This window comes from Eschrichtius robustus, chromosome 10, assembly GCF_028021215.1.
Source record: "Eschrichtius robustus isolate mEscRob2 chromosome 10, mEscRob2.pri, whole genome shotgun sequence".
Taxonomy (NCBI): domain Eukaryota; kingdom Metazoa; phylum Chordata; class Mammalia; order Artiodactyla; family Eschrichtiidae; genus Eschrichtius; species Eschrichtius robustus.
Genome location: NC_090833.1, coordinates 58,881,733 through 58,908,909, shown reverse-complemented (window position 1 = coordinate 58,908,909; position 27,177 = coordinate 58,881,733). Strand labels below are relative to the sequence as shown.

Here is a 27,177-nt window from a genome sequence, read left to right as displayed (position 1 = left end):
CCTACTACTGGTATTTATTAAAGCACCTTTGTTTATCAGGAGGCAGTTGAGAGACTCTAAACCTGGGCACTCCTCTCTTCATTTTATACGAATCATCTTCCCTTCTTCACTGGATTTAAATGGGTTAAAAAAAAATGTACCCTTTGCATTATTGGTTAAGAAAAGACAGTCTTGGAGACTGAACAGACTCAACATATTATTTTATAGAATGCACTCCTCTGCTAGAATCACTGAGTATTCCAAGTTTAATTTACTTTGCCATTAGGTCAGTAAAGTCACAGTACCAAAGGTCTCCTTCCTGAAGTTTATCTTTCTACATAGAGTCAGTACAATCTGTTGTACAGTGGTAAGGTAAACTTAGTTTTTGGATGAAAGCTAATTGTGACGATAAGCATCCGGTTGTTTCAAAGGATAAGCTAGGAATTAATGTGATGGACCATTCATTTATAGTCTCAGCTTCTTCACACTTTGTAAGACTGCAGTGAAGCTCGAATATGCTAAAGTTCATGAAATCCTACGTTATGTTCATGGGACATGATAGTTGATTAGTAAATGTGAACTCTGTTTTCTTTTTTCCCTCCTTCCTTTTATTTTTTGTGATACATTATTACAAGGTTAATGTACATATTGGCCTAGTAATTTTGATAACTCTTTGGTGGAGGCCTTTTTTATGGTGACTCCAAAGACATTCTCAAAATATCTCCAGAACTGAATACAAATTACAGGGACTGACTATGATTAAAACAGTAAAACTCAAAAGTATGAAAATAATCTGAAAGAAGGAAAATCCTAGCTCTCGCAAATGGTTTTAAGTCACCAAAACCATGAGACTCAAGGTTTAAAAATAGTTTGAAAGCAAAAAATGCATTACCTATAGTATGCCTAGGGCAAAAATAATATTTTTAAAAAATCCTTGGACCCGCTAAATTAAAAAAGGGACTGTTAGTAAGCTAAGAACAGTGGTAAAAACTAGTATGATGTGGTTATAAATATAAATGAAAGCTAAGTTAAAATCTACTCAGGATTAAACATGGACCTGGAGTTTTGACAGAAAGCTTCTGCGGTTACAGTCATCTGCATTTGATAACATCTGGGCAAGTCAGCGTGTCTGATCACGAACTTCATTGACTTTGGGGTTCACTGTGCTGCAGATTTACAAATGGATATGGTTCCTGGAGCCTGCTAGTGGCTTGAGAGCTGAGCAGAGGGCCACTGGGGCCCAGGGCTCAGGCCCAGAGTCTCTGAGCAACAGGTGTACCCTGGTCCAGGTAGAGTTCACTTCCAAGACCCATCCTGGTCTAATAGCTGTAATAAAATCCCCACATATTCCCTGAGAATCACATCAGCAATTGCGTTGACCATGTTTCTTAATCAAGATTTTGTAAAAAGTGGCTAATAAAAGAATTGTTCTGCCTTCGTTTTTGTCTCTCTTCTTTCACTTGCCTCTTTTGAAATTGCTGAAGGATGAGAATAAATACAAGTCTTCCTAAGGATGAAAGAAGCAAAAGGCCTGCAGAGAAAACAATCAGTTCTTGAATAATTAGAACAGACACTATGGAAAAATCGACAATAAAGCTGGATTTGAGAGCGTAATTTGCATTTTAGTTAATTGTCTGGAGATCTGTTACAATTTTATTTATTTATCTTGTCCATTTTGGATATTAGTTACTGTAGCAAGGAAGGGCTTGAATATTCAAAGCTCCCTGAAGGATGTATTCTCCAGTGGTAGCAATAGAGACCACCTCAACCTTTGTAACTAGGGCTGGGTTTCCATATAGATAGAAAACAGGTGAATTTCTGAGTTGGCATTACCTCTCTTCTTCAAACGTGCTCTTATCCAAATGATAAAGAAAACTGCAAAAGTAATTGCAGCGCGAAATTCACATCATTTTATGGAACTTGGAAGATACATATGAGAGTCTAGACCACTCAGAGAAAATACTGAAATCATTTTTTGTAATAGACTTGTATTGGCTACTGATATTAATAGAAAAATATCTTTCTTGATAGTTAACTTATTAAGAACTACTCATGGAGGTTCTCGGTACATAGTTTCTGGGGAAAATAGCCTTAATGGGAAAGGTCAGAGCAATTTAATAGGACATAATGTGAGTGCAACAGAGGGAACCACACCAGTTCTCACATAGTACGTGTGGGTTTACCAAGTATTGGTCATTTATTGCAGCTAATAGTTAGAGTTAAAATTTAGATTCTCACATGTACATAAGCTTCCACAATAGTAGACCTAAGAACAACATCAGTCCTTATAGAGATTAAACTCCTATCACCTCTAATACTATACATTATTATTAATGGGTATTCACTTATGTGGTAATCAGGCAACATGCCAAGGTCCAAACTAAGCTGGAAAAAAATATCAGTACAACTTTTACATTTTCTGCATTAGTCTCTTAATTTAGATATTTGGAAGAGACATAAAGGAACAAAACGTGTTCCCTATACATAATTAATTTAAAAAACAAACAATATTTTTCTGCCAAGAATTTGGTCAAGAGAAAAATCCACTATATTTAGAAACTCTGAGAATTTATTTTAAACTATTATGAAAGTGTATCTAATACCATAATGAGAAATTATTTGAAGTGGAATCTGTAAATTGATATGACCATAGAAATAAATCAGTTTGCTAGAAATAGATCTTTAATGAGAGATTACTAGGTGCCATTTTTTTAAGCCAGTATGAGATTTCCAGGGGATATAAAATTTAATAAGAAGCGTGCCCTCCCATTCCGCAGTATATCATTTTTGAGGAGAGTTGAGATAAGAGCGTATAAGTTGATATCATGCAGCTTATTTTCAGGAGCAAGATAAAGGGTGGCTATAGAGTTTGGAGGCCCTAAGCTTATACAACTTGCTGGACTTGTTTTCAGAAAAATAATTTAAAATTATGAATACATGAGTAAGGTCAACAATTCAAATCATTTAGAATGAGAAGATAATTTATCAATTTAGAAAGCTGACAAATATCATATAAAAATCTAGAAAATATGTATATATATTTTTTAGCTCCTCACCATACCTGTAAAATTAATTTCCTTTTTTTTATATAAATTTATTTATTTTATTTATTTATTTTTGGCTGCATTGGGTCTTCATTGCTGCGCGTGTGGGCTTTCTCTAGTTGCGGAGAGCGGGGGCTACTCTTCGTTGAGGTGCACACGGGCTTCAGTAGATGTGCTCGCGGGCTCTAGAGCGCAGGCGCATGGGCTTAGTTGCTCTGCGGCACGTGCGATCCTCCCGGACCAGGGCTCGAACCCATCTCCCCTGCATTGGCAGGCGGATTCCCAACCACTGCGCCACCACGGAAGCCCCAATTTCCTTTTTTTTTTTTTTTTTTTTCCAGTTATAATCCTCCATTGCTTCCTCATTTGGCAGTTTTGTAATATCGTTTTTCATATGGAGAATAGAAAAATTGTTCAGTCCTCCCTATAGCAATGTTGGTGAAAATTTGTACTTTTAAAATTAATAGTTTGAAAATTTTTAGTCAGCTTTATGACTTTATTGGTAATATAATTTCCTTGATACTTCAGGGCATTCTAGTTTTTTTGCACAGCGACAAGTCATAATACTCCTTGAATTTATGACATGAATTGACCAGTCTGTCACTGGTGTCCTCATAGAAGGAGCTGGATGAGTTGATTAAATGAGCAGTAGGAATAGACCTAGAAATTGTTTCTATACCTGATGACCAGCAACAGCAATAACTGAGCCATGAACCACAATCATATATTCTGATAAATCCAAACTAAATGTATCCCGATTTACCTTCCCTAACTGGATCCCCCAAAGTTGCCTATAGCCCCTCTAACACTACTCTGCACGAAGCAGGGAGTATGAGTAGTGTTAAAGTGATTGGGGGTGAAATATCTGATTACTGCAAATTTTACAAAGCGTTTGTTCATGCCAGTGACATGCGAGGTCTATGCAAGTGAAGGGCCCTGAAGCTTAAGCTTCCTTAAGCTCAAAGTAAATCTGCGTCTCACCATGAGAGAGGTCAAACAGTGATAAAGGAGTTCAGAATCCTTAGAAATCATAGTTGATTAGGGATCAGAGAAGACCTCACCCAGGAGAGGACATTTGGGATAGCCTTGAAGGAGGAATAGGCTTTCAAGAAGCAGATGTTTTGGTGAAATTATTTCAGAAAAATGGAAATCTTAACAAATACACAAAAAGTTCTAAAATTTTAGTATGCTTAAACATCGTCTGTTGGAGATATTAGCAACACGGATTCCCAGCCCTTACTCTGACGTTCTGATTCAAATCTGGACTGAACCATACAATATGTGTTTTTAATAAGCAACAAAAGATGATTCTGTTGCAGGTGGCTGTGCTCAGTATTTTGAAATAAAATGTAATGAAATTATGATGTTTTTGGCAAAGTCTCTGACACGTTTGTCAGTAGTAAGAATTGTGGTCATGTCAGGCGAATTAGGAGCCTAACATATAAGATTATGTTTAATAAATTCTTTCAACAAAGCTTCTGGCCATATATTAAGTAGGCAATAGTAGGGAGCCATTGAAGATTCTTGAGCAGGATCATGGCCTGATTGCAGCTGTACTTTCACTGAACAGTACTGTCAGTTAAATGGATTGCGTGAGTTTGGGACGACCAGCAGTGAGGAGTCTTTCTAAATAAAGCACATCAAGAGATAAGCAAGTCCTGTCAAAGGTGTGATAATATAAAAGAGGGGGGTGAAAGGGATATTAAAAAAAGCAAAAGCATAATTTCAAGGAGATAGAAAGTGTCAAGAGGGTTCATGCTCCAGGGAGTAAAAGAAATGTGAAAATGGTGAAAAAGTTCACGTATGTGGCATTTCCAGGGCCATTTGGTAGTGACTGAAATATATCTGCTCATTCATCATTGATTGACTTTTTCAAAGCTTTTTAATCCCCTTTATGTTTTGATGTGTATACCTTCATATTCCTATTATTGTTGCTTAAAATTTAAAGTTTAGAAGTTCAGTACCTAAAGTGGGTAAAACAAAGCTCACTATTTCTGGAAAATGCTTTTTATAATTTGGGGGTGAGGTGGTCATTGTACATTTAAAAGCAAATTGTGTTGCTGAGTGCTTTGCTATTTCAACCCTAAATTATAATAAATTCTGGCCCCAAAAGGCACATTAGCCTTTCTGCCATTAAGGTATGCATTCTACTCATAAATTTTCCCACAGGGACAGGGGAGTAAAGCAGAGATTGTGTTCGTAGATTATTTGGGTGCTTTAGGAAAAACAGCACATGTGAAATCTCCCTACTTATAAAACCTTCCAGGCATTTTTGGATAACCAGAGAACTGAGTACTTCCTCAACTGGGCTGGATTTATCACTTGGTGATAAACATAATTCTCATCTTTCCTTAATTGTTTTATTTTTTTAAACTATTGATCATTTATTTTTATTCTCATTGCTTGCTTATCATTAATATAATTCCAATTACCTTTCCAAATTATGCTTAGGAATCTTGAATAAATTCATATTGTTCTATGTGTGAATATGTGAAATTGTTTTGCTTTAAAAAGAAAAAAAACTTGCTTTAAAAAGAAAAAGACCCATTAAAATACTAGGGGTAAAATATCTAACAGGAAAAAAAAAAAAAGAGAGAGAGAAGAGAGGGAGAACTAATAATATCACATACCAGGATCAAATTGAGAAGCAGACTTGGCAAGTTAATGATCTTGAATAATAATACCATCCTCATGGCTAAAATGCAAGGATGTGTTTAAGTATATAGGAAGGGAAACCAATTACCATATTCATGTATTAAGTTTATTTTTTACCAAGAATGATTATTGGTTACTTCAGTAAGGTACTTTTTCTTTATTACAACCCTTAGTACTTATGAAGAGGTGAAAATCTTTTAAAATATCCATCAGTGGTTGAATTTGATAGAAGGAATAAAATCTTTGTGTGTGTGTGTGTGTGTGTGTGTATATTCTTTCTATCTATCTTTGTCTATCTATCTATCTATCTGTCTTTCTATCTATCTATATACCCTAGCTTATATTCATAGACTTTAGCCAATAATTTCTTTAAGTAGGTACCTAATTCATATGTATTTTTCCCCTGCATTTTGGCCATAACCAAAATATATTCATATACAAAAGGTATATACTTGAATCCCCTAAAATCACTGGTAATTCAGTAAACTTCAGTTGAGGCATAATCCTTGGTTAGAGTTACATATTAGAGGAGTGCTTTACAGGTCATGCCTTTTTTTTTTTTGTCTTACAGACTAGCAGGGGAGAGGGAAGATGAACAAAATATAAGTAGTGTGAAATGTGCAGCAATGGAAATATTTAAAAGGAACACAGTAGTATAGAGTAGGGAGTAATTGACTCTGTTTGGCAAGGTCTGAGCTACGGTCATCCAGCCTTCCTCTTTCTCCAGGGACTGTGGGGATTCCTGGGATGCAACATTTTTTGGGGGGGTATAGTTGATTTCCAATATTATGTCATTTTCAGGTGTACAACGTAGTGATTCAAAATTGTTGTAGATTATATTCCATTTAAAGTTATTATACATTATTGGCCATAATACCTGTGCTGTACAATATATCCTTGTAGTTTATTTGTTTTATACATAGTAGTTTGTACCTGTTGATCCTCTACCCCTATCTTGCCCCTCCCGACTTCCCTCTCCCCATGGGAATCTAAAGAAAGAATGATTTGACTCAGTATATCAGTTGGAAGAGATCCTGTTCTAAAGGGAAGTAACTATTAGGGAGAGAGTGAAGATGTTGATTGTGTACAGAGCAGGGACAATTGATATAGCAAATTGTTTATGATGGTGAGAGGGGGATTAGAAAAACAAGTGAAGCAATTGGTCTGGAAGAGGATAAACTGAAGGGAAAAAATCGTCTCTGTGTTAGAAATTCTTGTACAGCGGATAGGATGTGACTGCCATCAAGTTCACATTGGATGGCATTATTTTCTCTCTCGAAGTAGGAGGCAAGAGCATCAATCTCTTGGAGGGGAGAGGCCGGTGCAGGGCAGACTTCTGGAGAGTGGTGAAGGGTGGGCAGATAATTGAGAGGTGACATAGGGTCCCACTGAGGCTGTAGATCATGAATCTGCAATGGCTGTAGCCCTTACAGTGCTGTGATTTTCTCAGGCAAGGCTCAACCATTTAGCATGGGAAGGAAGAAAGGCATGCTACAGGACTGAATGGGATCCTTAAGGCAGATGCAGCATGTGGGAATGTATGAGAGAGTTCATGGCACTGGTAGAAGCAGTTGGACTGTTAAAACCTTTGGCTGATTAGTAAAGGGGTGCATAGCCTTCATATGGACTCTTTAAAAAATAATGTCTAGGGCTTCCCTGGTGGCGCAGTGGTTGAGAGTCTGCCTGCCGGTGCGGGGGACACGGGTTCGAGCCCTGGTCTGGGAGGATCCCACATGCCGTGGAGCGGCTGGGCCCGTGAGCCACAATTGCTGAGCCTGCGCGTCTGGAGCCTGCGCTCCGCAACGGGAGAGGCCGCGATGGTGAGAGGCCCGCGCACCATGATGAAGAGTGGCCCCCGCTTGCCGCAACTAGAGAAAGCCCTCACACAGAAACAAAGACCCAACACAGCCATAAATAAATAAATAAATAAAAATTTAAAAAAAAATAATGTCAATATTCCCAAATGCTTTCCATTTTTAGTTCACTCTCTGTAAGTGTTGGGACTGCTTTGCTTTGCAGATTTTAAACACTGGTTTTATCTTTCTCTATAGTTTATTTTGCCTTAAAAAGACACTCTGACAACCCCAAAGGCCATTTATTTAATGAATTAGAGTAACTGATACATATTTGATTATTAATTGCAGCCCATCCCTTTAGACTCCTCTTGCGTTTTGTTTTTTCCCTCCCAGCTTTGAAGGGAGATCTGCTTTCATGGCATTTTTAGATCCACCTCAAAAAGCAGCTGGGACTCTCACTAGGTTACCAAAGACTTCAAACAGTAAAATTTGACAAAGGTGCTGCAGAGAACTTTAAAGCAACATTTCCTTTGATTAAATTAGTCACTATGGCTAGTTATATAATGATTCAGGGAAAGAAGTAGCATGCATCGCTTAACTTTTAGCATCCCGGAGCCTTTATCTTTTCATTTGGTGTTGGATAAAAGCTTATCCCAGGATAATCTACAGGCCCTTTTTCTAATTCTGGAAAATGAAGTTCATCCAGATTCTCACATGTGGCCTGGCGTGTATTCACAAACGCTCCTGTTACACAAATACAAAAGAAGCATTTTCTTCCGTTCCTAATGATCTGGGGTCACTAACAAAAACACTTTCGGGCATGTGTCCAAAACTTGAAGTGCTTGGGGTTATACCTTGATAGTTCAGAATGATGCTAAAAGGCCGTTGTTATTGCCTTGTTGGAACTGTTAATAATTAAAACAGTAATTTTAGCATCTAAAGCTAGGCCCAACCTTGTAGGAGGTCCTAAAACAGTGTCCTTTGATTGTATTCAGCATAAGCTGGTCAGTGCAGCCCTGTTGGATGGCAAGGGAGGCTACTACATGCCTCAGTCTGGCAAGAGGCCTTGGGTATCTGCAAATGTGTTCTAAGGATAGCAGGGGACTGGGTCCCTCAGCTGTCAGCCACAGCTTCTGTTTATGCTCTGAACAAAAGCCATGTGCCAAGGCAGTCATTATTGGTTGATTTTCCTCCTAAAATAAGCGTCCTCCTAATTTGTCACAAAACCAACTTAAATTGCTATGACGTTGCCTGCAACAGTTAAATTAGGAAAAAAAGAAAGCAAGCTGCAGCAAGAAATGTTTCAGTTTATTTCGTCATGCAGTCTATACTGGTAAATAGTGTAATTAAGATCTCGTTTGCAGGTTTTTCATAAAGGTTATTGCTGTGTGGGAAAACCCTTTGTGTTCTTCTTTAACACCCTGAGTTGTAAATCAGAGAATGGGGGAAAAAAGTTAGTTGGCAAATAAAGGTCCTCACTGTCTATGCTGTTTTGGAATGCCTCCCACCTTCCTGGGGCTCAGATAATGTGTTTCTCTAGAAAAGCATGCATAATCGGCACCAAAATGAGCTGGTACCAGAGGCTGCACTGCCCAGGGATACAAATAAGGGACTTGATATTTGAAAATTAATTCAACTGAAAAGTGTTTGCATAATATTTGAGTAGTGTAAACTTGTGTCTAGATTCAAGTGTTACCTTTTTTTTTTTTTTTTTTTTTAACCAGGCGAGGTGAGATGGATATTTATGTAGATAAATCCTATGCTATTCGGAAAATGGGAACAAAAGGACTTGCCAGAGCATAACAGATTTCAGTGAGGATGGGACAAAAAAGGTCCCTCCCCCTCCTTTTGTTGGCTTTCTAAATTTGTAGTGTGTATGTGTTTCAGTTCACAGGCAGCAAGAATGAGACGTTTCCTCCTCAGATTTAACATGCTGTCATGGAAATGCTGATAGGGTTATTTGACGGAGATGTAGCTTAAAAAAAAAAAAAGAGCGAGAATTTCATTATTGTATTATACTCTGTCCATCTAGGACTCATTAAAGTTCTTTAAAGGTTTATTTTCATCTACAAACCAAGGAATTGTACCCTATTCTCTCTGTGCCAGGATCTAATTAATGTCAACTTGAGTTTTCTGTGTGGACAGGGCCAGTCCATGGCCCTGGGTGATCATCTATTATTATCATTGCTTGCTGGTACATGACTTCACAGCCCTAGCACAGAACCAGTTGTCACGCTTTCCATCTTTTGTACCCCCAAATAGCTCACTGGGTAGAATTTGAGAATGGGCGAGTGGCAGGCCACTCTTTTTGAGAATGCAGAAATCAATCATGGTTAGCAAGATTAAGCTCAGTGAGACATCTTATGGAAGGAACACTTTCCCCATATCCAACTTGCTTGTATGGATATTAATTCTTTCTCTTAACTCTAAAAAAAATTAATTTTATTTTAAAAAGGATGGATTTAATATGTAAAATAAATGCCACTCTTTTGCTTGCTACATGTGTTCAGTTGGAAGGATATCAGAAAATGAGTGTTTTTATTATCCTACAAATTGTTATTGGTTCTAAAATAGTTACCTAATATTGAATAAGAGTATTTGGAATCCTGGAAATTATCGCCAAATAATTTTTGGCTCTGAGTCTACAGAGAAGTGAATTTTTAAAAAAATCTAATTTAGTGGAAAATTAATGGAAGGACATAGATTCATATCTAAATTATCCATACATCCAAAATAATTGTACTTTATTTAAAAGATATCGAATATCTACAATAAGCTAGGCATTACACAGAATGAAGCTATGACATAGGCCTTTTAAACTTAGAATATCATGATCTCTAGCAGAGTATTGGTTCAAATGTGAATAATGCTGGGTGTTTTTCAAATATATTTTTAAAATCACAATTTCAGTCTAAAGCAATTCTGGTAACTAGGCAAGTCAATTTTTTCATTGTTTTTGCATTTTTATCTTTTATATTTTTATCCACTATGTATCTACAAACCTATTAACAAATGGTAGTGCCCCTTAAAACACTGAGTTCGAAGGAAATATTTTTAAACAATGAAATTTTCAAGTGTTTCATCTTTGAAACACTTAAAAATCATAACGTCATTTATTTGGAAGGTAGTATTAATTATGGACTTTCTTTAGGAAATACCATATTTATTATAAAACTCTACATTTACAATTAACATTGCCTTTGTAATAAAAACTCTGGCAGCTCATTTTCCACAATATTCTGTTCCAGACAAAATGCTTTTTAACACATGAAAACAGTGTATCTGTAGAGATGCTACTTTGTAAACAAGGTTTTCTTATGATACCGCTTCTAAATTTCTCCAGTAGATACGTTTGAACTTCATTTTGCAATCTGTTTTACCACTCACTGAAAGTATGCACATGTGTTTGCACATATACCCTTTCCATGTTATAGCTACTGGGAATATTTCAGCTACTTGCATTTCCCAAACTACCTTGCTAACTTAACAGTATGAAATTGATAGATGAAAAATTGTGGTCACATTTATTCCTAGAAGATGGATCTATCTTACAAGAAATTATCCAGGCTTTAGCCAGTTGTGGTAACACCTAACCTTGGTTAGAAGACGGGAGTTATAGCAGTTCATGTCAGCTCAAAGCTTTTCAGCACTTACAGTGACATCAGTAGATCTCTTTGTGGAACTGGTTTGCTACGGGTCTCTAAAGTGAAGCCAGTACAGCATTTCACTCTAGTTCCCTTAAAAAACAATAAAACAAAATTCACATAGTTGATATATTGGACATTTCTTAGAGGGGAGGTAATAGAATCAATATTCTGGAATTTAGTAACATAAAATTTGGAGAGAATTCGAGGAAAAAATGCCAATGATGACATTTTTTGTCATTTTTTTCCCCTTTCTTTGCCACTTAAGTTATGTCTGTTTTCATGTTCTTTTTTCAAATAATCCAATTACCTTTCTCCTGTGTGATCCAATTTGCAGGTACACGATAAGCAGCACGTTAGAAGGAGGAATAAATGATTACTTTTAATGATGATCAGCACATCTGATGTGATAAATTATGGTTAATGAGTAAATTAGCAGTGAATGATGTAAGTGAATCTGCTTTGAAAACTAACTACAGAAAGATGCTAAAGGGTCGGTAGAGTTTCTTTTTTGTCAAATACAGTATCTGTGTTAAATAGCCTTGTGAGTACATTACCATTTAGAGGAAATGTGGAAAAAGGCAATAAATATTGTGTCATTTGCCTACATCTTTATGAATGAGCCAGAGAGATTTCATGACTTTTCATCTGTTTCAGTGTAAGGGCCTTTATCACTCTATTGAATGAAAACGGATGCCTGGTCAAAATGCCTGGTATTTTGAATGCATAAGTAGGTAGTACGTGAACCCAGAGGCTTCAAGTGGAAAATGTTAAGTGAATATATAAATCGTGCTGCTGATAACATGTTTTCATTAAGGATGCATGAGTCTGGCATAAGGAATGGTAAGAATGGCTTCGCTGATTCTATCTTCAGAGTGATTCTGGGCCACTGGCACGCCTTTCTAAAATTTGTGTTGCTAAGCCAGTGGTTACAGTGAGTGTCTTACACGAAAACAGATGGTCGGCCTTACTAAGCATGTCAATAGTTCAGAGAAGTTTTATGGCCCAGACACAGCGAATATAGAGCATTGTTTGTTTTGGTCATAATATCCCATGGCTGTATGTTAAATAAAAAGTTACGGTGGTGAGACTGCACAACTTTTACGGCTGTAAAATACATGTTTATGACCCAGGTATTAATATATTTTGAAATAGGACAAACAAGAAATTTACTTTACTAGTGTGCACTGACTAATTCATAGGAAACCTCATCTTAATTGTTTTTTGAAAAACAATTTGAAAGACTAAGATGGACGTGAATGTCTTGACTTTTTTAAATCGAAAATTATTTTCTATAGCATTTAAGTACTACTTTCAGTAGTTTCATGTTGTTAGATAGTTTTTCTTCTTCCTTCTCCTCTTTCTTCATTGGTCTTTAAGTATTCACTACTAAGTATTCCTCTTACATTCTTTCATCCCAAGGGGAAATGGAAAAGGCAGGATTTGAGGAGTATCTGAAGAGGATTCATTTTTAAGGTGTAAATTTTCCAGTTTTTTTCCTCTATACTGATCACCCTCTGACCTCTACCTTCTATCCCTCTGTTTAACTAAAAAGGATAAAAATTTTGCCAGTGATTAAGTGCTAATTTTCAGCTTTGGCAATGGTCTAGGTAATTGGACACTCATATTTATTCCTCCTGTGACTATATGGGTTTTTTAGCATAATTTGTTGAAGTGTATAAAAAGCCTTAGAAATGTATAGTTTTTTAATTCTTTAATTTTATATATAGGAATGCATCATACATGTTAGTTTTACATGTAAGAATGAATCACATATAGGAATGATGTATATGTGTAGGGATATAAATACAAGAATAATCACTAAAGCACTTTTATAACACTAAAAAATTGGAAACAACCTAAATGTTTAACAGTAAATTAAAATATATCTATATGCTTTATAATATAAAAGCCTTTTCCATTTAAATATTTATTGACATAAAATATATTCACAATATATTTTAAGTGAAATGCAGGCTATAAAATAATCATACAGTATAATCTCCTTTTTTGTAGACAGTATATGTTAAGCGGACATAGAAAAATTCTTAAAAGCCATTCATCAAAACGATAACCATTAGAATGTTTTAAAATGTCTTCCTTTAATTTATTTATGTTTTCTAATTTACTTATAATAAAAATGTACAGTCAGAACAATAAAGTCAATTTATTTAAAAAAAAAACCTAAAAGTGGCAGAAAATAGGAGAGCTCTGTGGTAACAATGAGGTACAATGATATTCATAAAAGAGATGAGATCCGTTGTATTACATTATACTTCATCTGAATTGAGTCCTACAGTAGGATGCATGAATCTGTGATTTGGATATGCTGTATTTTGCCAACTTTGGGCCTGGTATGGATCCATTAGTCTCCCACCATGTCACATCAGTATTTTGCCGTGTCAATGTATATTACTTGAAGTTTGTTTCTTCAGATAATTTATCAAGCTCTAAGCAAATATAATTCAAATGGAAGCACAGTTATCATGTTTACAACAATATTATGCATCCTAAGTACTGAAAAATGTATAGTCAAAGATTAGAGGGTATAGTACCTTGGAGAGCCTTTTATCGTGTCTAAGTATGTATTGAACACTTACTATGTGCTTGGTGGGATTAGGAGTTATGAGATTTCAGAGATGACCAGGTCACAGATGCTTTTCTCAGGGTTCAGTTAATGAGCAGAGAGAGAAATACATATGTATAAAATAGCTGTAATAAATGATAAACTGCTTTAACTCATAGGAGAGATACAAAAAGTATGATAAGAGAGTTAAAAGAATAGTGGATCTTATCCAGATGGGAGGATCAAAGAAAACTTCAGATATTTAATTTGGGATTGAAAAATGGGTAAATTCTATAAATTTTAAAATGTAGGAGAAGGCATTTTATATAAGGGAACAGCTTATACCAAGGCATCAAGGCAGGGAATTATAGGTTCCTGATGGGCGATAGTAGAAACATATTTGGGAAAGTAGGTCAACAGCAGCTCTGAAAGATCTGAAAGCCCAAACAGAATTTCTGGTTTATTTGGCAGCAGTTAGCTATTAAAGCTTGTTTGTTTATTTATTTATTTATTTAGAGTGGAAAAGAGCTTTAATCATAGATGCGTTTAACAAAACCTGGAAGAACAAGAACGAAAAGGAAAAGAAGGATCGGATCAGCAGTAATTTGTAATATTGATTGTAGCAATAAAAACTTGAAGTTAGGGTGACTGGAAGGGAAAGCACAGATATCATGATATTATTCAGTGATTCTCAATCCTGGCTGATCATTGGCATCTTCTGGAAATTAATCACCCAGCCTCACCCACTGACTTTCTATTTTAATTGGTCTGGGGAGGGGTCTGAGCACCTATAGCTTTTTTACTTTTTTAAGGTTCCCAAGTGATTCTAATGTCCAGCTTAAAGGGAGAATCATGGTCATTGTTATTAGACATTAAAAAACAAAGAGGAGTGGGACATATTAGAAGCAGAATCTATAGGACTTAATAATTGAATGATATGAGGCAAAGGACAAGAATACAAAGAAGAGGCTGAAGCTGCAGGGCTGAGTGTCAGGGAGAATGGGAGTGCCACAAACAAACTTGGAAACTTAGGAGGAGAAGTAGGATTGGGAAGGCAGATGGCATGGTGTGTTTTCAGCATACTGATTTTGAGATGTTACTAGGTAATCTTTCAAACATTAGAAATAAGGACCTGGCATTGAGGAGAAGTTCAAGTGGGAGATACCTTTTCATTAAGTCAAATCTCTTCCTGTCCTCTTTTCTTCCTTTCCTTTCTCCTTCTCCCCTTCCTTTCTGTTAATATACATATCAATCGTTAGTCACCTTAAATGTTGATAGTTATACAGAGGCATAGACATCTATTTATCCAATGGGAGAATGCTGTAGTAATCGTTTTAGCAGTCGAGAATTGGGAGTTGAAGCCTTAATAAAATTAATGATCTACAAATAACTCAATTTCGTTTCTGTCATACAGAGTGAAGTAAGTCAGAAACAGAAAAACAAATACTGTATGCTAACACATATATATGGAATCTAAAAAAGAGAAAAAAAGCTTCTGAAGAACCTAGGGGCAGGACAGGAATAAAGACGCAGACGTACAGAATAGACTTGAAGACATGGGGAGTGTGGGAAGGGTAAGCTGGGATGAAGTGAGAGCGTGGCATGGACATACATACACTACCAAATGTAAAATAGCTAGCTAGTGGGAAGCAGCGGCATAGCACAGGGAGATCAACTCAGTGCTGTGTGACCACCTAGAGGGGTGGGATAGGGAGGGTGGGAGGGAGACCCAAGAAGGAGGAGATATGGGGATATATGTATATGTATAGCTGATTCACTTTGTTATAAAGCAGAAACTAACACACCATTGTAAAGCAATTATACTCCAATAAAGATGTTAAAAAAAAAAATTAATGGTCTAGACATGCATAGAGTATGTTGTCAAAATGCCTTGAAAAGGAAGAGAGGAAATTGATGTCAAGAACTTTCTTGTCTTTTGCCATCATGAACAAATTGAACGTATATGTAGAAAAATACAAAAGTATTCTACCATACTACACTTGGAACTTACGCGATTTATTTATGAATTTTGTGGCTTTGATTTTTGTCTCTTGCCCAGGCATCATACTTAATGTACCCCTGATTTCAATCGGCTCCTGGAAGTTAGGAAAATAACTTCCATACGCATTCTGGGTGAACTTTCTCATTTATCTAGTGAAAAATAATTGCTGTAATACAGCACGAAGTACTTACCAAACCTTTGAGAAAACAGCCAGTATACTTTTTATGGTTAACTAAAACAGATTTGATTTGAAAATATACTATAAATTGAGTTACACCATATTGTCTGTGCAGCGTCTTTGTAACTTTCCATCTTCTAATTTGGCACAGTAAAAATATCAGGACTTCACAATTAGATCAAAAGTCCATGATTCACTCTAAACCTCAGTGAGCCTTCCTTCCTTTCTTTTTCCCGTTTTCTCCCTGACTCTTTCTTTCCTTCTAAATTTATGTAGTACTATAAAGCCTTCTAAAATTCTATAAAATAGGAGTAATGGTATAATCGTACAGGACTATGGAAAACACTGCATATAAGATATATAAAACATTTAGTCCAGTGCATGGAATTCACTGAAGAGTAGTTATTTCTTTATCCCATTTTGAAGTATAATGCTCCTTAAATCAAATTTTAAGGTTAAAAGACTGTGGAGTTGTATTAAAAAGAAAATATAATAGATGGCTCAAAAATAGTCTGACTTTGAAGGTCCATCCTGGCCATGGATGTCAGAGGTGACCCTGTGCAGATTCCATGTGATAGGATAGATGTCCCCACAGGCCCCTGTTTATGCAGAACATCTGCCATGGAAACCAGTCCAGCCTGGTGTCTTGTGCCAGGATCCTGGCCCTCCGTACAGTTAAACATCAACTCTGGGACCTACCCCCTCTTCCCTTGTCATGAGCCTCTACAGTTGCACTGCTATCTTGGGCACACTTTCCTACCTACCCCAATGAATCATAACAGAAAATCCATCATCTACACAAACTTTGGCCATTTTCTATGTTTGGGGCAGTGGCAGTAGAGTGTGTGGTGACTGGATGGGAATGTAAACCCTGTGACAATGGCTCTTGTCCCCCTAAACCTTCAGACCTGGCCATGGCCCTTAGCATCACCCCGGATTCACCTCCTATGCTTTGCATTTCTCACCGACCTCCAGATCCCTGTTCCTGAGCTTCCCTTCGGAGCCCTCACCCTGATTCTTCCAGAAAAAGAAAGAACAGAGATGAGGTCAGCTGACAGCCTCATAAATTCTACAGATACCTTTTAGGGAGGAAGCAGATTCCTAAAGACAGGACTACATATATATATATATATATATATATATATATATTTTTTTTTTTTTTTTTTTTTTTTTTTTGGCTGTGTTGGGTCTTCGTTTCTGTGCGAGGGCTTTCTCTAGTTGTGGCAAGCGGGGGCCACTCTTCATCGCGGTGCGCGGGCCTCTCACTATCGCGGCCTCTCTTGTTGCGGAGCACAGGCTCCAGACGCGCAGGCTCAGTAATTGTGTCTCACGGGCCTAGTTGCTCCGCGGCACGTGGGATCTTCCCAGACCAGGGCTCGAACCCGTGTCCCCTGCATTGGCAGGCAGATTCTCAACCACTGCGCCACTAGGGAAGCCCTACCTATATATTTTTACTGAACATTTCCTCATCCTCTCCCTCAGTATCATTTAATAACATTATTAACCTGCCCCTTTCAAGATTTTAAGTACATTATTATGACAAATATCCCTTTAAAATCAAAACTCTCTGTTTAAGGAAATGTTAATCAGCTGAAAGAAACAAAGCCGATTATTTACGTGCTGTTGGTTTTGTTCCCCGTGCAACATATTTCCTTGATGTCTGCAGAAGTGGCTTATTCATTAGAATTAAATTAGACAAACGGCACCATCATTTCATCTCTTCACTTTTGTAGCATGTGGTCCTTTCCAGGGACCTGTTTTAAGTGATTCTCAGTTGGCCAGTCAAGTTCCCACAAACCTGAGTCGTCTTCTTAACCTTTAGGAATTTCTCATAAATCCCTTTCTTCCATGGATGCTGCTAGCGGACTTCAGTGGTTCTCCTCACTTAATGTCTAGTTCTACTTAATGTAGTGTGCTAAAGGAAGGTTTTGTCCTTGATAGAGCAGTTTGTTTAGGATGGTCAAAGGCAATTTGCTGGTCTTGGTACGTTCTGTCCCCTGAATTTAATCACCTTATGTGCTCTTTGGGCTTATCATCTTGTCTTCAGAAAGCCTAGCAACTTGAGACCTGATATGGCATCAAAATATTACAGTCATTGCATTAAAGGTACTGTGCATTGCTTATGCTTGTAAGAAGCAATCTAACCTCTTAGAAGGAGAAATCAATCAGCAGCCTGTGGCTCCTCTCAAGCTGTGTGGGAAATAATAATCTACTTGATTCCTGGAGCTCCTGTCTGCTCTGTGAATGCATCCCGAGAATGTAGTCTTTGAACAGCACGTGAGCATGGCAGACACGTTCTAGAATATCCAGCATGCCTCTGTTCTGACTCATATGCATGTTTAGCTTCTCTATTTTCCATTTAGAAAATAGACTTTCTGGGTCTAACAGTAATCTGACCTCTGCCTGGCATTAGTTTAATAAAAGGTGATACTCCTTACTTGTCAAAATCAGCTTGAGCAGAAATGCATTTTGCAAAGCACAATGTTGGCAGCTCTAGGTGGATAGCAATGGCAGTTAGCTACAATAATGGAAGTGTACTTATCTGAATATTGGTGACTGTAAAGTTTTAAGGTCTTTCTCTCCATCCTTACATTCCTGATAGTTCTTTATTTTCTTAAACCAAGCGTAATATTTATGGTTGTATCTCATGGGATAATCATGGGGACTTTCATTATTAAGACCTGAGGCTGTCCTATTGTGTGACTGTGTAGTGGAAGTCTTTGTTTTATTCTTTTACAGGGGTTCTTTTCTCTTTCTTCCCATCTTCAGAGCATGACTTAAATTTGGGCATACCCATGACAAAAGAAGGCAGAAGACTCATTTAGTTTCTTCTATTAAACTGAGATACAGACACGGGGGAGTGAGTGCTATGTATTGTTAGACCCCTCTGGGAATGAAGATTTTTACTTGCTTCTAGCATTTGTTGGAGTTATGTTTAGTCTTCTTTCTTTCTCATCTGTTTCCTTTGGCCATCTGCCTAGCATTGACAGCCTCACTGTTAGCGTCTGACCAGCCAAGATGATTATTTATGCAACAAACATGCTTACTGAAAGGATTTTACTATATTATCTAGAGTGTTAACCTTGTATCATAGAGTAATGGCATTTATCCTTTCCATGGTTTGGACTTGGTTGACAAATGTAGAAAAATTGACATCAGATCCCATAAGAAAGTCATGATTTTCTTGTCTGTGAAGGCTATTTTTTTTTTTTAACATATATTTAGAAAAAAATTTTAAAAAAACCTCTGTGTACAAGTAATTGATATGCCTTTAAAAAATGTAACGTGATCGGGCTTCCCTGGTGGTGCAGTGATTGAGAATCTGCCTGCTAATGCAGGGGACACGGGTTCGAGCCCTGGTCTGGGAGGATCCCACATGCCGCGGAGCAACTGGGCGCGTGAGCCACAACTACTGAGCCTGCGCGTCTGGAGCCTGTGCTCCGCAACAAGAAAGGCCGCGATAGTGAGAGGCCCGCGCACTGCGATGAAGAGTGGCCCCCACTTGCCGCAACTAAAGCCCTCGCACAGAAACGAAGACTCAACACAGACAAAAAAAAAAATAATTAATTAAAAAAAAAATGTAACGTGATCAATTTCATTTTTGTGTGTTTGTTTTTAAAGAATAAATTTAAGGACCCTTTTCGGGCTGCTTTTTTGAAGAATACTGAGTCACTACAGTGGGGTGTAGTGGGATTTAGAAAAACAGTCCCAGATCTGAAACAGATCCTAACTGGTTATTTCAATGAATTTTCCACAGTTCATTAGGTTAATTCTATTACTTGACTTCATCTTCAGAAATAAAATCCTTACAGGACTCTACTCAGTACTCTGTAATGACCTGTATGGGAAAAGAATGGAAAAAGAGTGGATATACATATATGTATAACTGATTCACTTTGCTGTACACCTGAAAATAACACAACATTGCAAATCAACTATACTCCTATAAAAATTTTTGAAAAGTAAAACTACCAATTAAGTTTAAAAAAAAGAAAATATCCTTGCAATAGCATCCAGTGGTCATATCTTTAAACTTGTCAATATTTGCATGAGAACTGTAAGGTACGACCAGAAAATGAAGATAAAAGAAAAACACATCTGAACATTGGAATGATAGTTGCATCCCTTTTTGAGAACATGGGAACTTGCCTCCTATGCTTTCCACTTAGAAATAAGACTTCTGGGTTTTATATTAATTCGACTTCTTACTGTCCCCACTCAGTATTCAGGAAGCACTTTCCCGAGTAACTGTTGCCTATTTGCAGATTGTCAGAATCTCCAAATTTCCTTCATTCTTTAGGATGAGAAATAGGATACTTTCCCTTAAAAAAAAATCCCAGTGCATCAAAAATGGCATCCTACCTTCTTTGTTTATTTAATTTCTGATTAGTACATAGTCATTTTATGCAACAGCCCTCCATCCAGTCCTTACATTCTTGTGAGCAATTTCAAAACAGAACTTAATTGGGAAGCTGGGTTGTTAAAATTCATTTTCCTTTAGGGTTGACAATTTTTAAGCTATGGACTTTAAAAAGGAAAGTACCTAAAAATGACAGTGTTGGTACCACTTAAAAGAGCAATGCAATACGTTTTGTTTTCCCAGGGAAACTCCCTAGGAATTTTAATTTCATAATTATAATTTCCATTTAGATGCTGACAAGTGAGTGGTTATTATCAATTTGCATTGTTTGCAACAGCAGAATGAAAACCATAAAAACTTTTAATATCTTTTTTGTTTGTTTGTGACAGAAAAGTGACATCAGTGTACTGCGTATTTTATTCCTCTCACTGGTAATCAATTTCAAATCATTTTAAACATTGCTCACAGTTCTGGTAATCATCCAGTTTGTGTTGCTACCCTGAGATGCCGTTGGATGTGACATCTAGCAGCGTTTTTAGAGCCCACTTTCGTTCCTAGCGTTTCTGAACAAACAGGTACCTGGGTTTTCACCAGCCCTACTATCACCAAGTTGAATTTCCTGTTGAAGTGGAGACTCATTTCCCCGCATCAGCATTACAAAGATACCACTCACCTCTCTTCTCCCTTCTTTCCCTCATCGTGGAAGTTAATACCTTAAAACTGGAAGGGATCTCTGCAAAATAATTTATTTCACATTTCATATTTTTACAGTTAAGAGACAGGAAAGTTAGGCACCCCCTCAAGATGTTACACATACAAAATGGTGGAGCTGAGAAGGAAATCTGGCTTCCCTGACTCCAGGAAAATCAAGATGAGGGTCAGGACACACACCATCAGGCCAGCAGGAGTATCACATGGGAAACATGAAAACAAGGCGGAGAAAATACTGGTGATGAGCAAACAATGATGAACTTTGCTATTTTCTTCTTACTTAGAATCTAAGGATAGTTTTCAAAATAAACTTTAGCTATGGTTACTTAAAACCTTGTTTCAATGACTTATCACTGAAAAACAGCCGGAGGGAAGAGAGAATTTGTAATAGGGGTAAGAAAATAGAAAATAAAATGGGAAAGTAAAATGTTTTTGAGTTTAAAAAATGTCCAACTCTAACATAATTGTCAAAACTCAACGAAGTAAGAAAAATGTGAAGAGTAGGAAAAATAATTAAAATACCTTCTCCCAAACCACCATCATTAATGTTTTAGCATATTTTGTCCTATCTTTTTTGGGGTGCATTTTTCTTTACCTGATCTCTCTCATCTGTAATTTTGTGTGATGCTTTTGTGGCTTACCATTGAGTCGTAAGTATTTCTCGTGGCATATAATAAAAACTTTATAATTACAACATTTACTATCTGTATGATGTTCCATCATTATGCCAGTTTATCTCACCATCAGTTCCTATAATAATGATGTTTTGAGTACTTATAATCTTTGTAAATAAAATATATGGTTAATATCTTTGTCCATAAATATTTGTCTACATTTTATATAATTTTCATATAATAGATTTCTAGATCCGGAAATACCAGGTAGATAACAAGCAGGCTTTTAAGAGGGAAAGTGTATGTTAGGAACATTTAAAGGAGACAGAGGACATTTCAAAAACCTCCAACTGTTAGTTAGCCTTTCGTCCTTAGGAATCTTGAAGTCTACATCTTTCTTTACAGAAATTCTTTTTTTTGCTATGACTTTGGAGGCTTCTTGACTCATCTTTTTATGCAAATTGTGGAGTTAAGTTGAAAGTAAGGCAGCACGCAATATCTGGGTTAGAGTCACTTTACCATATTCTCCTATTTCTATTTCTTGCCAAACCGTCTAACTCAGGGCTGTATTTCTTGTCTCTTTAAAATTTCCTAGAATTTCTCTTAAATGTCACTAATTTTAATAGTGGCACTGCTGCTTTCTGGCAATGTCCTGATAGCGGCATCAAAGCAAAGAGCTAAAATTTTACTCACTTTGATTGATGAGCTCGTTTTGTTACAGAGGACAAATTGGATTTTTTTTAATACTGGTTGTAAAAATTAATGCGTGATGTTGCTTTTCAAATGTTATTGCATCTCTGCCTTAATACGGATTTCAGCAATAAAAGCACTAGCAGATAACTTCACCAGAAAGTTACCTCCCTCCCCTTTTAATTACCCTCAAATGTAAAAGGTGCTTTCCTAATATTATAATCCTTGTATATGTATATGTGTATGTATGTATGTATGTATTGACTGAAATAGGGTTGAGGGCTCTGGAGAGAGCAGTGGCAGTGGGGTAACAGTCTGTGTTTCCACTTTCCATCTAATTGTGATGTTTATTTCTTTTTATTTCAGCACCTCCAAGGTTTACACGAACTCCCGTTGACCAGACAGGGGTCTCTGGTGGAGTTGCCTCTTTCATTTGCCAAGCGACAGGAGACCCAAGACCTAAAATTGTCTGGAACAAAAAAGGAAAGAAAGTCAGCAATCAGAGATTTGAGGTATTAGGTCCATTGTTCTGTTTCTCTGGGGGAAGAATGTAACTGCTGAATTTTTGGTTTGTATGTTACTTGCTTGTTTTTCTCTGATACAAGGTGTTGTAATCACTGAGCTATGCCATTCCTTATGTTGTATGTGATGGAAAACTTCACTCTAGATGGCTTCAGCTTTTTTAAAAAGGGAATGTGGGGGTTCAGATGACTGACTTTTGTCGTACTTGTACCAGGGCTCAAATAGTGTTCTTAGCATTCATGTGTAACCTCACCCTCAGACTGCTTCCCCTTAAGATGGCAAGATGCTGTCTCCCATCCTCCCACATCCAAGACTAGAGGACGAGTGAGAGATTTCTGTGCTCTTGGCTCTTACTGAGTTATGTGTTCATCACTGAACCAGTCTGTGTGGACAGCTGGATGGTACAGACTAACTCATTTATGTTAATAAGAATCTACCTCAGTTGCTGGGAATGAGATCAGTTCCATCCAACCCCATGGCTTGGAATGAGGGAACAGTGTTTTCCCAAAGGGAATTCAAGTTCCTATTATCCGGAAGAAGGGGAACGGATACTGGACAGCAAATTTAGTTTGTCCACTATACTTCACACCTGTGTTTTACAGGTAGCATGGACTAGAAAGAGAACTTCGCTCCAGTGTGTTAGTGTGAAGAACTGCTCTGAAAGAAACATACCCAACCAGGTTGATAGCTGATAAACCTACTGATGAAGTCGAGTTTGTTTATTCAAGAAAGCTCAGTGCATTGAAGATGACGATACATAATTCAGATATTATTTTGGGTGTTTTTAAGGAGCCTATGGTTTATGAATTTGCTCCTTCTGGAGGAGAAAAATAGGTGATAAGCTATATAGAGAACAATTGGAAGAAGCACACAATATCATGCCTGTAATTTAAGATATGAAGAGGCTAGACTGATTTTTAGAGAGTACTTAGACCTCCAAACTGACCCAAAATGTAAAACTCACCTCCTCTTACCTGAGTTTCTGACTACTTGATAGCCTAGTTCACAGTTTGGCAAATTAAAACAATTCCCAGTTAAATGAAACATAGCAACGACAAAATTCAGAGCATTGTGAATTTATTCATTCTTCACCAGTTCTCAAAGAGCAGTAAATGGACCAAATGCATAAAGAGCATAATTACACTGGTGAAAATTGAAATCTGGCCTGTAGTTTACAAATGGTCAGTTTAAAATTCTGTTTGTTTGAAGATCAGATACCTACAGTGATTTAAACGTAAAAAGAATATCTTAATCTTTGAGAAATATTTCCTACATTGTCATAGGAAATGATGTGTGTGTGACTTTTGGTGCACATATACTTTTTAGTTTAAATGAAATTGACTTTTTTGTCAAAGAGAAGTTTGACGTCATGCTTGCTAGCGATGATGGCTTCTTGACAAACTCTTGTAACAAAGTTTAAATTATAACAGTAAACATTTCAAAGCATGAGGCCTGCTCAGTACATAATTCCTAATGAGTGTCATATAAACATCCAGAAAAAATTATTTTAACACAAAGCGGCTACATCAAATAGTACTGAGTCTTGGGCTGTGAATCCTTCATGTCTGTAACAGTATATTGTATTTTTTAGTGTCACTGGTTTCTAAAGCCCATGAGAGTATGAGTGAGACTGATTTTGTTCCCTCTTCTATCTCCAGTGGCAAATGTAGCATCTGGCCTAGAGTAGGTACATAATTAATACTGGGTGTTAAATAGGGTTTGCAAATTGAAGATTACAATATTAGCATCCAATGTGTATATCGTTTGTTGAAGAATATAGGTCTAAACCTAGGAAATAGTTCAGAAATGTAAGCATGCAGTGACATGTAACAATTAATCAAAAGTTAAGAGAGCAGATCCTAAGAGTTCTCATCATAAGTAGAAAAACATTTCTTCTTTTATTGTATCTATATGAGATGATGGATGTTAGCTAAACCTACTTTGGTCATCATTTCACAATATATGTAAATCAGACCATCGTGCTGTACACCTTAAACCTTATATAGTGATGTATGTCAATTATTTCTCAATAAAACTGAAAAAAATCAAAATTTAAATTATTATTAAAGATGTTTAAACCTTTCTCTACATTAAGCTATAGGATGCTCAAATATATATATGTATGTGTATATATATATATATATATATATATATATATATGTATTTTAATTATAGCATATTTGACAAAGATTCCAGTAACTATGAAACTTTATTCTCCCAAGATGCATAGTAGATTCATTCTAAAGTGTGTGGTATTTTTAATAGAGTTGAAAATAAATTGTGGTGCATTGAAAAATGGGATGTTTTGAATATCTCTGTGAATTTAGAATGTAAATGGGATGCAGAAAGGACTTGAAGTGGCCATATCTTAAAAACATTCAATCTCTTTTTTCTGTATGTTGACACTTATACACAAAATCTGGGATTGATCATCTTGTAAATATATTTATAAAGCATTCTTAATTTATTCACAATTTAAGCACATGGATATATTATTCATAGGGAAATGCAAAAAAAAATCCACCATCTCAGTGAACAGCTGAAGAAACACAGCAGAGTTATAGAAAAGACAGGTAGAGGACTCTACAGTTTTGTATGCATATTTATCAATATTATCAACATCATTTTTTAGAAGTACTACTTGATTAGGTGACAAATACCTGGGATTGCTTAACTGTTTCAGAGTAGAGTCTATAATGATAGTGAATTCAAGCTTACTGTTTAGGACATTAATTTTCTGCCTGGTGAAGCAAGCTTCCATTTTACAGCAAGAATGCCCTAAAAATGCAGAAAATGCTAAGCTAGAACAAATACTGGAATGATTTATGGCAAGATTAATGCATGCCATCAGTCTCTGGGGCTATGAAAGCCATCTCATTGGCTGCCTAAGTTCTAGATTTATGCAGTTTCTCTTCATGGTTTGCTCATCTATACTGTTCAGGATGAGACATTTTAAACCAGAAGAGCTATCAGTGGTGGCATACGTTATTTCTCCACCTTATCATCCAATTACTGAATGGATCCACATGTGCATATGTGCTATCAGAGACAGAATAATTTAAGAAGTGTATCCATCATAGCAGCAAGTCTCTTGCAAAATTAATAAAAAGGTCACATTGCCCTAGATACATATACTAGAATATTTTCATGATTAAACCCTGGATGGTTTTCTGTAGAGACAAGAAATCTACATTTTTGCATATGTAGTTTCATGTCTTTCCATTCTGCAGTATAGGATTCAGTACATTAGAGAAATTATTCTGTTTCATCACTGTATCAAAATTCAGTCTCAAAATGCTTCTGAGTTTATTCTGAGCCTAATGGCTGGTTCACCACTGCATTAAGAGATTTAGCTGAGAGGCAGATGATAGTAACAACACCTGTGACAGCTATTGTTTCCTCTAATAGGTAATAGAGTTTGACGATGGATCTGGATCAGTTCTCAGAATACAGCCCTTACGGACTCCGCGAGATGAGGCAATTTATGAATGTGTGGCCTCGAATAACGTGGGAGAAATAAGTGTATCTACCAGACTCACAGTTTTACGTGGTAAGTATTCAAGTGCAAGGCTGCTGCTTGTGTCATTGAAATTCTGTATCCCAGGTGTTCTTTTGTAGAATCATTGAAAAGACTACAGTTGTCATGACACTTAAATGGGAAACGAATTGAAGTAAAATACTGATTAGGGTCAAACGTTATTTAAATAGACAGAGGGTGCCTTCTCTCCTGGGACTTAAAAAATGCTAGTCAGGGAGAGGAAAGAAAATCCCAAAGAAGTGCTGATTTCAAATACCAGATACCATTTTGATTTTTGGTAAAGAATCGTGATAGGAAGCAGGGTATGCTACTGTTTTGCTTGTTAGCTTCACTTGTGTGTGGATTTTTCATATCTAGGTCAGCAACTACTTTTTGGAAATTACCAAAGCTGACATTGGTGTTTGCAAAATTAAAGGAATATCTACTACCTAAAGATGAGCTCTTATTAAGCAGAGGAATCAAGAACAAGAAAGGCACCTTTCTTCTTTATGTCCAAAAAAAGTGTTTTGTTTCAGTCTTTTATATTTCTTGAACTAACATCTGTTGATGCAAAGTGATTGGAAACAGTGTGTCCCCTTCTGTGTTTCCAGCTATGTGGCTTATGCAATGTGCCCAAAGCATGGGATGACTTGCTAAATCTGTAGTACGGTGTGTCTACTTCCAAGACTTCCTTTAGAATGACAGTGCTAGAGAATAATGGCTGGTGATTAATAATGCTCTGTTGTATTGTGTATATAATTCAGTCTTTTGTATAGAGATAAGAATATTGCCTGATTTGGCTTGCGTCGTAGTTGACATTTCCAGACTAACCCTCTGTGCCTTTGTTTCTTTCTCATACACACTTGCATTTGTCTGTTTGTTTTGTATTGCTTTGAACT

General features: G+C 36.7%; 1 protein-coding gene across 10 annotated transcripts in view; it reads left to right on the top strand.

The window, feature by feature from the left end:
- PTPRD (protein tyrosine phosphatase receptor type D) overlaps positions 1–27,177 on the top strand; it is a 521,421-nt gene that overhangs the window by 183,675 nt on the left and 310,569 nt on the right. For all 10 annotated transcript variants that reach the window (XM_068552041.1, XM_068552036.1, XM_068552035.1 and 7 more), the window contains exons 3-4: positions 22,606–22,751; positions 26,170–26,311. In XM_068552041.1, the coding sequence (XP_068408142.1) occupies positions 22,606–22,751; positions 26,170–26,311 (288 nt within the window). The remainder of the gene's footprint in view (positions 1–22,605; positions 22,752–26,169; positions 26,312–27,177) is intronic.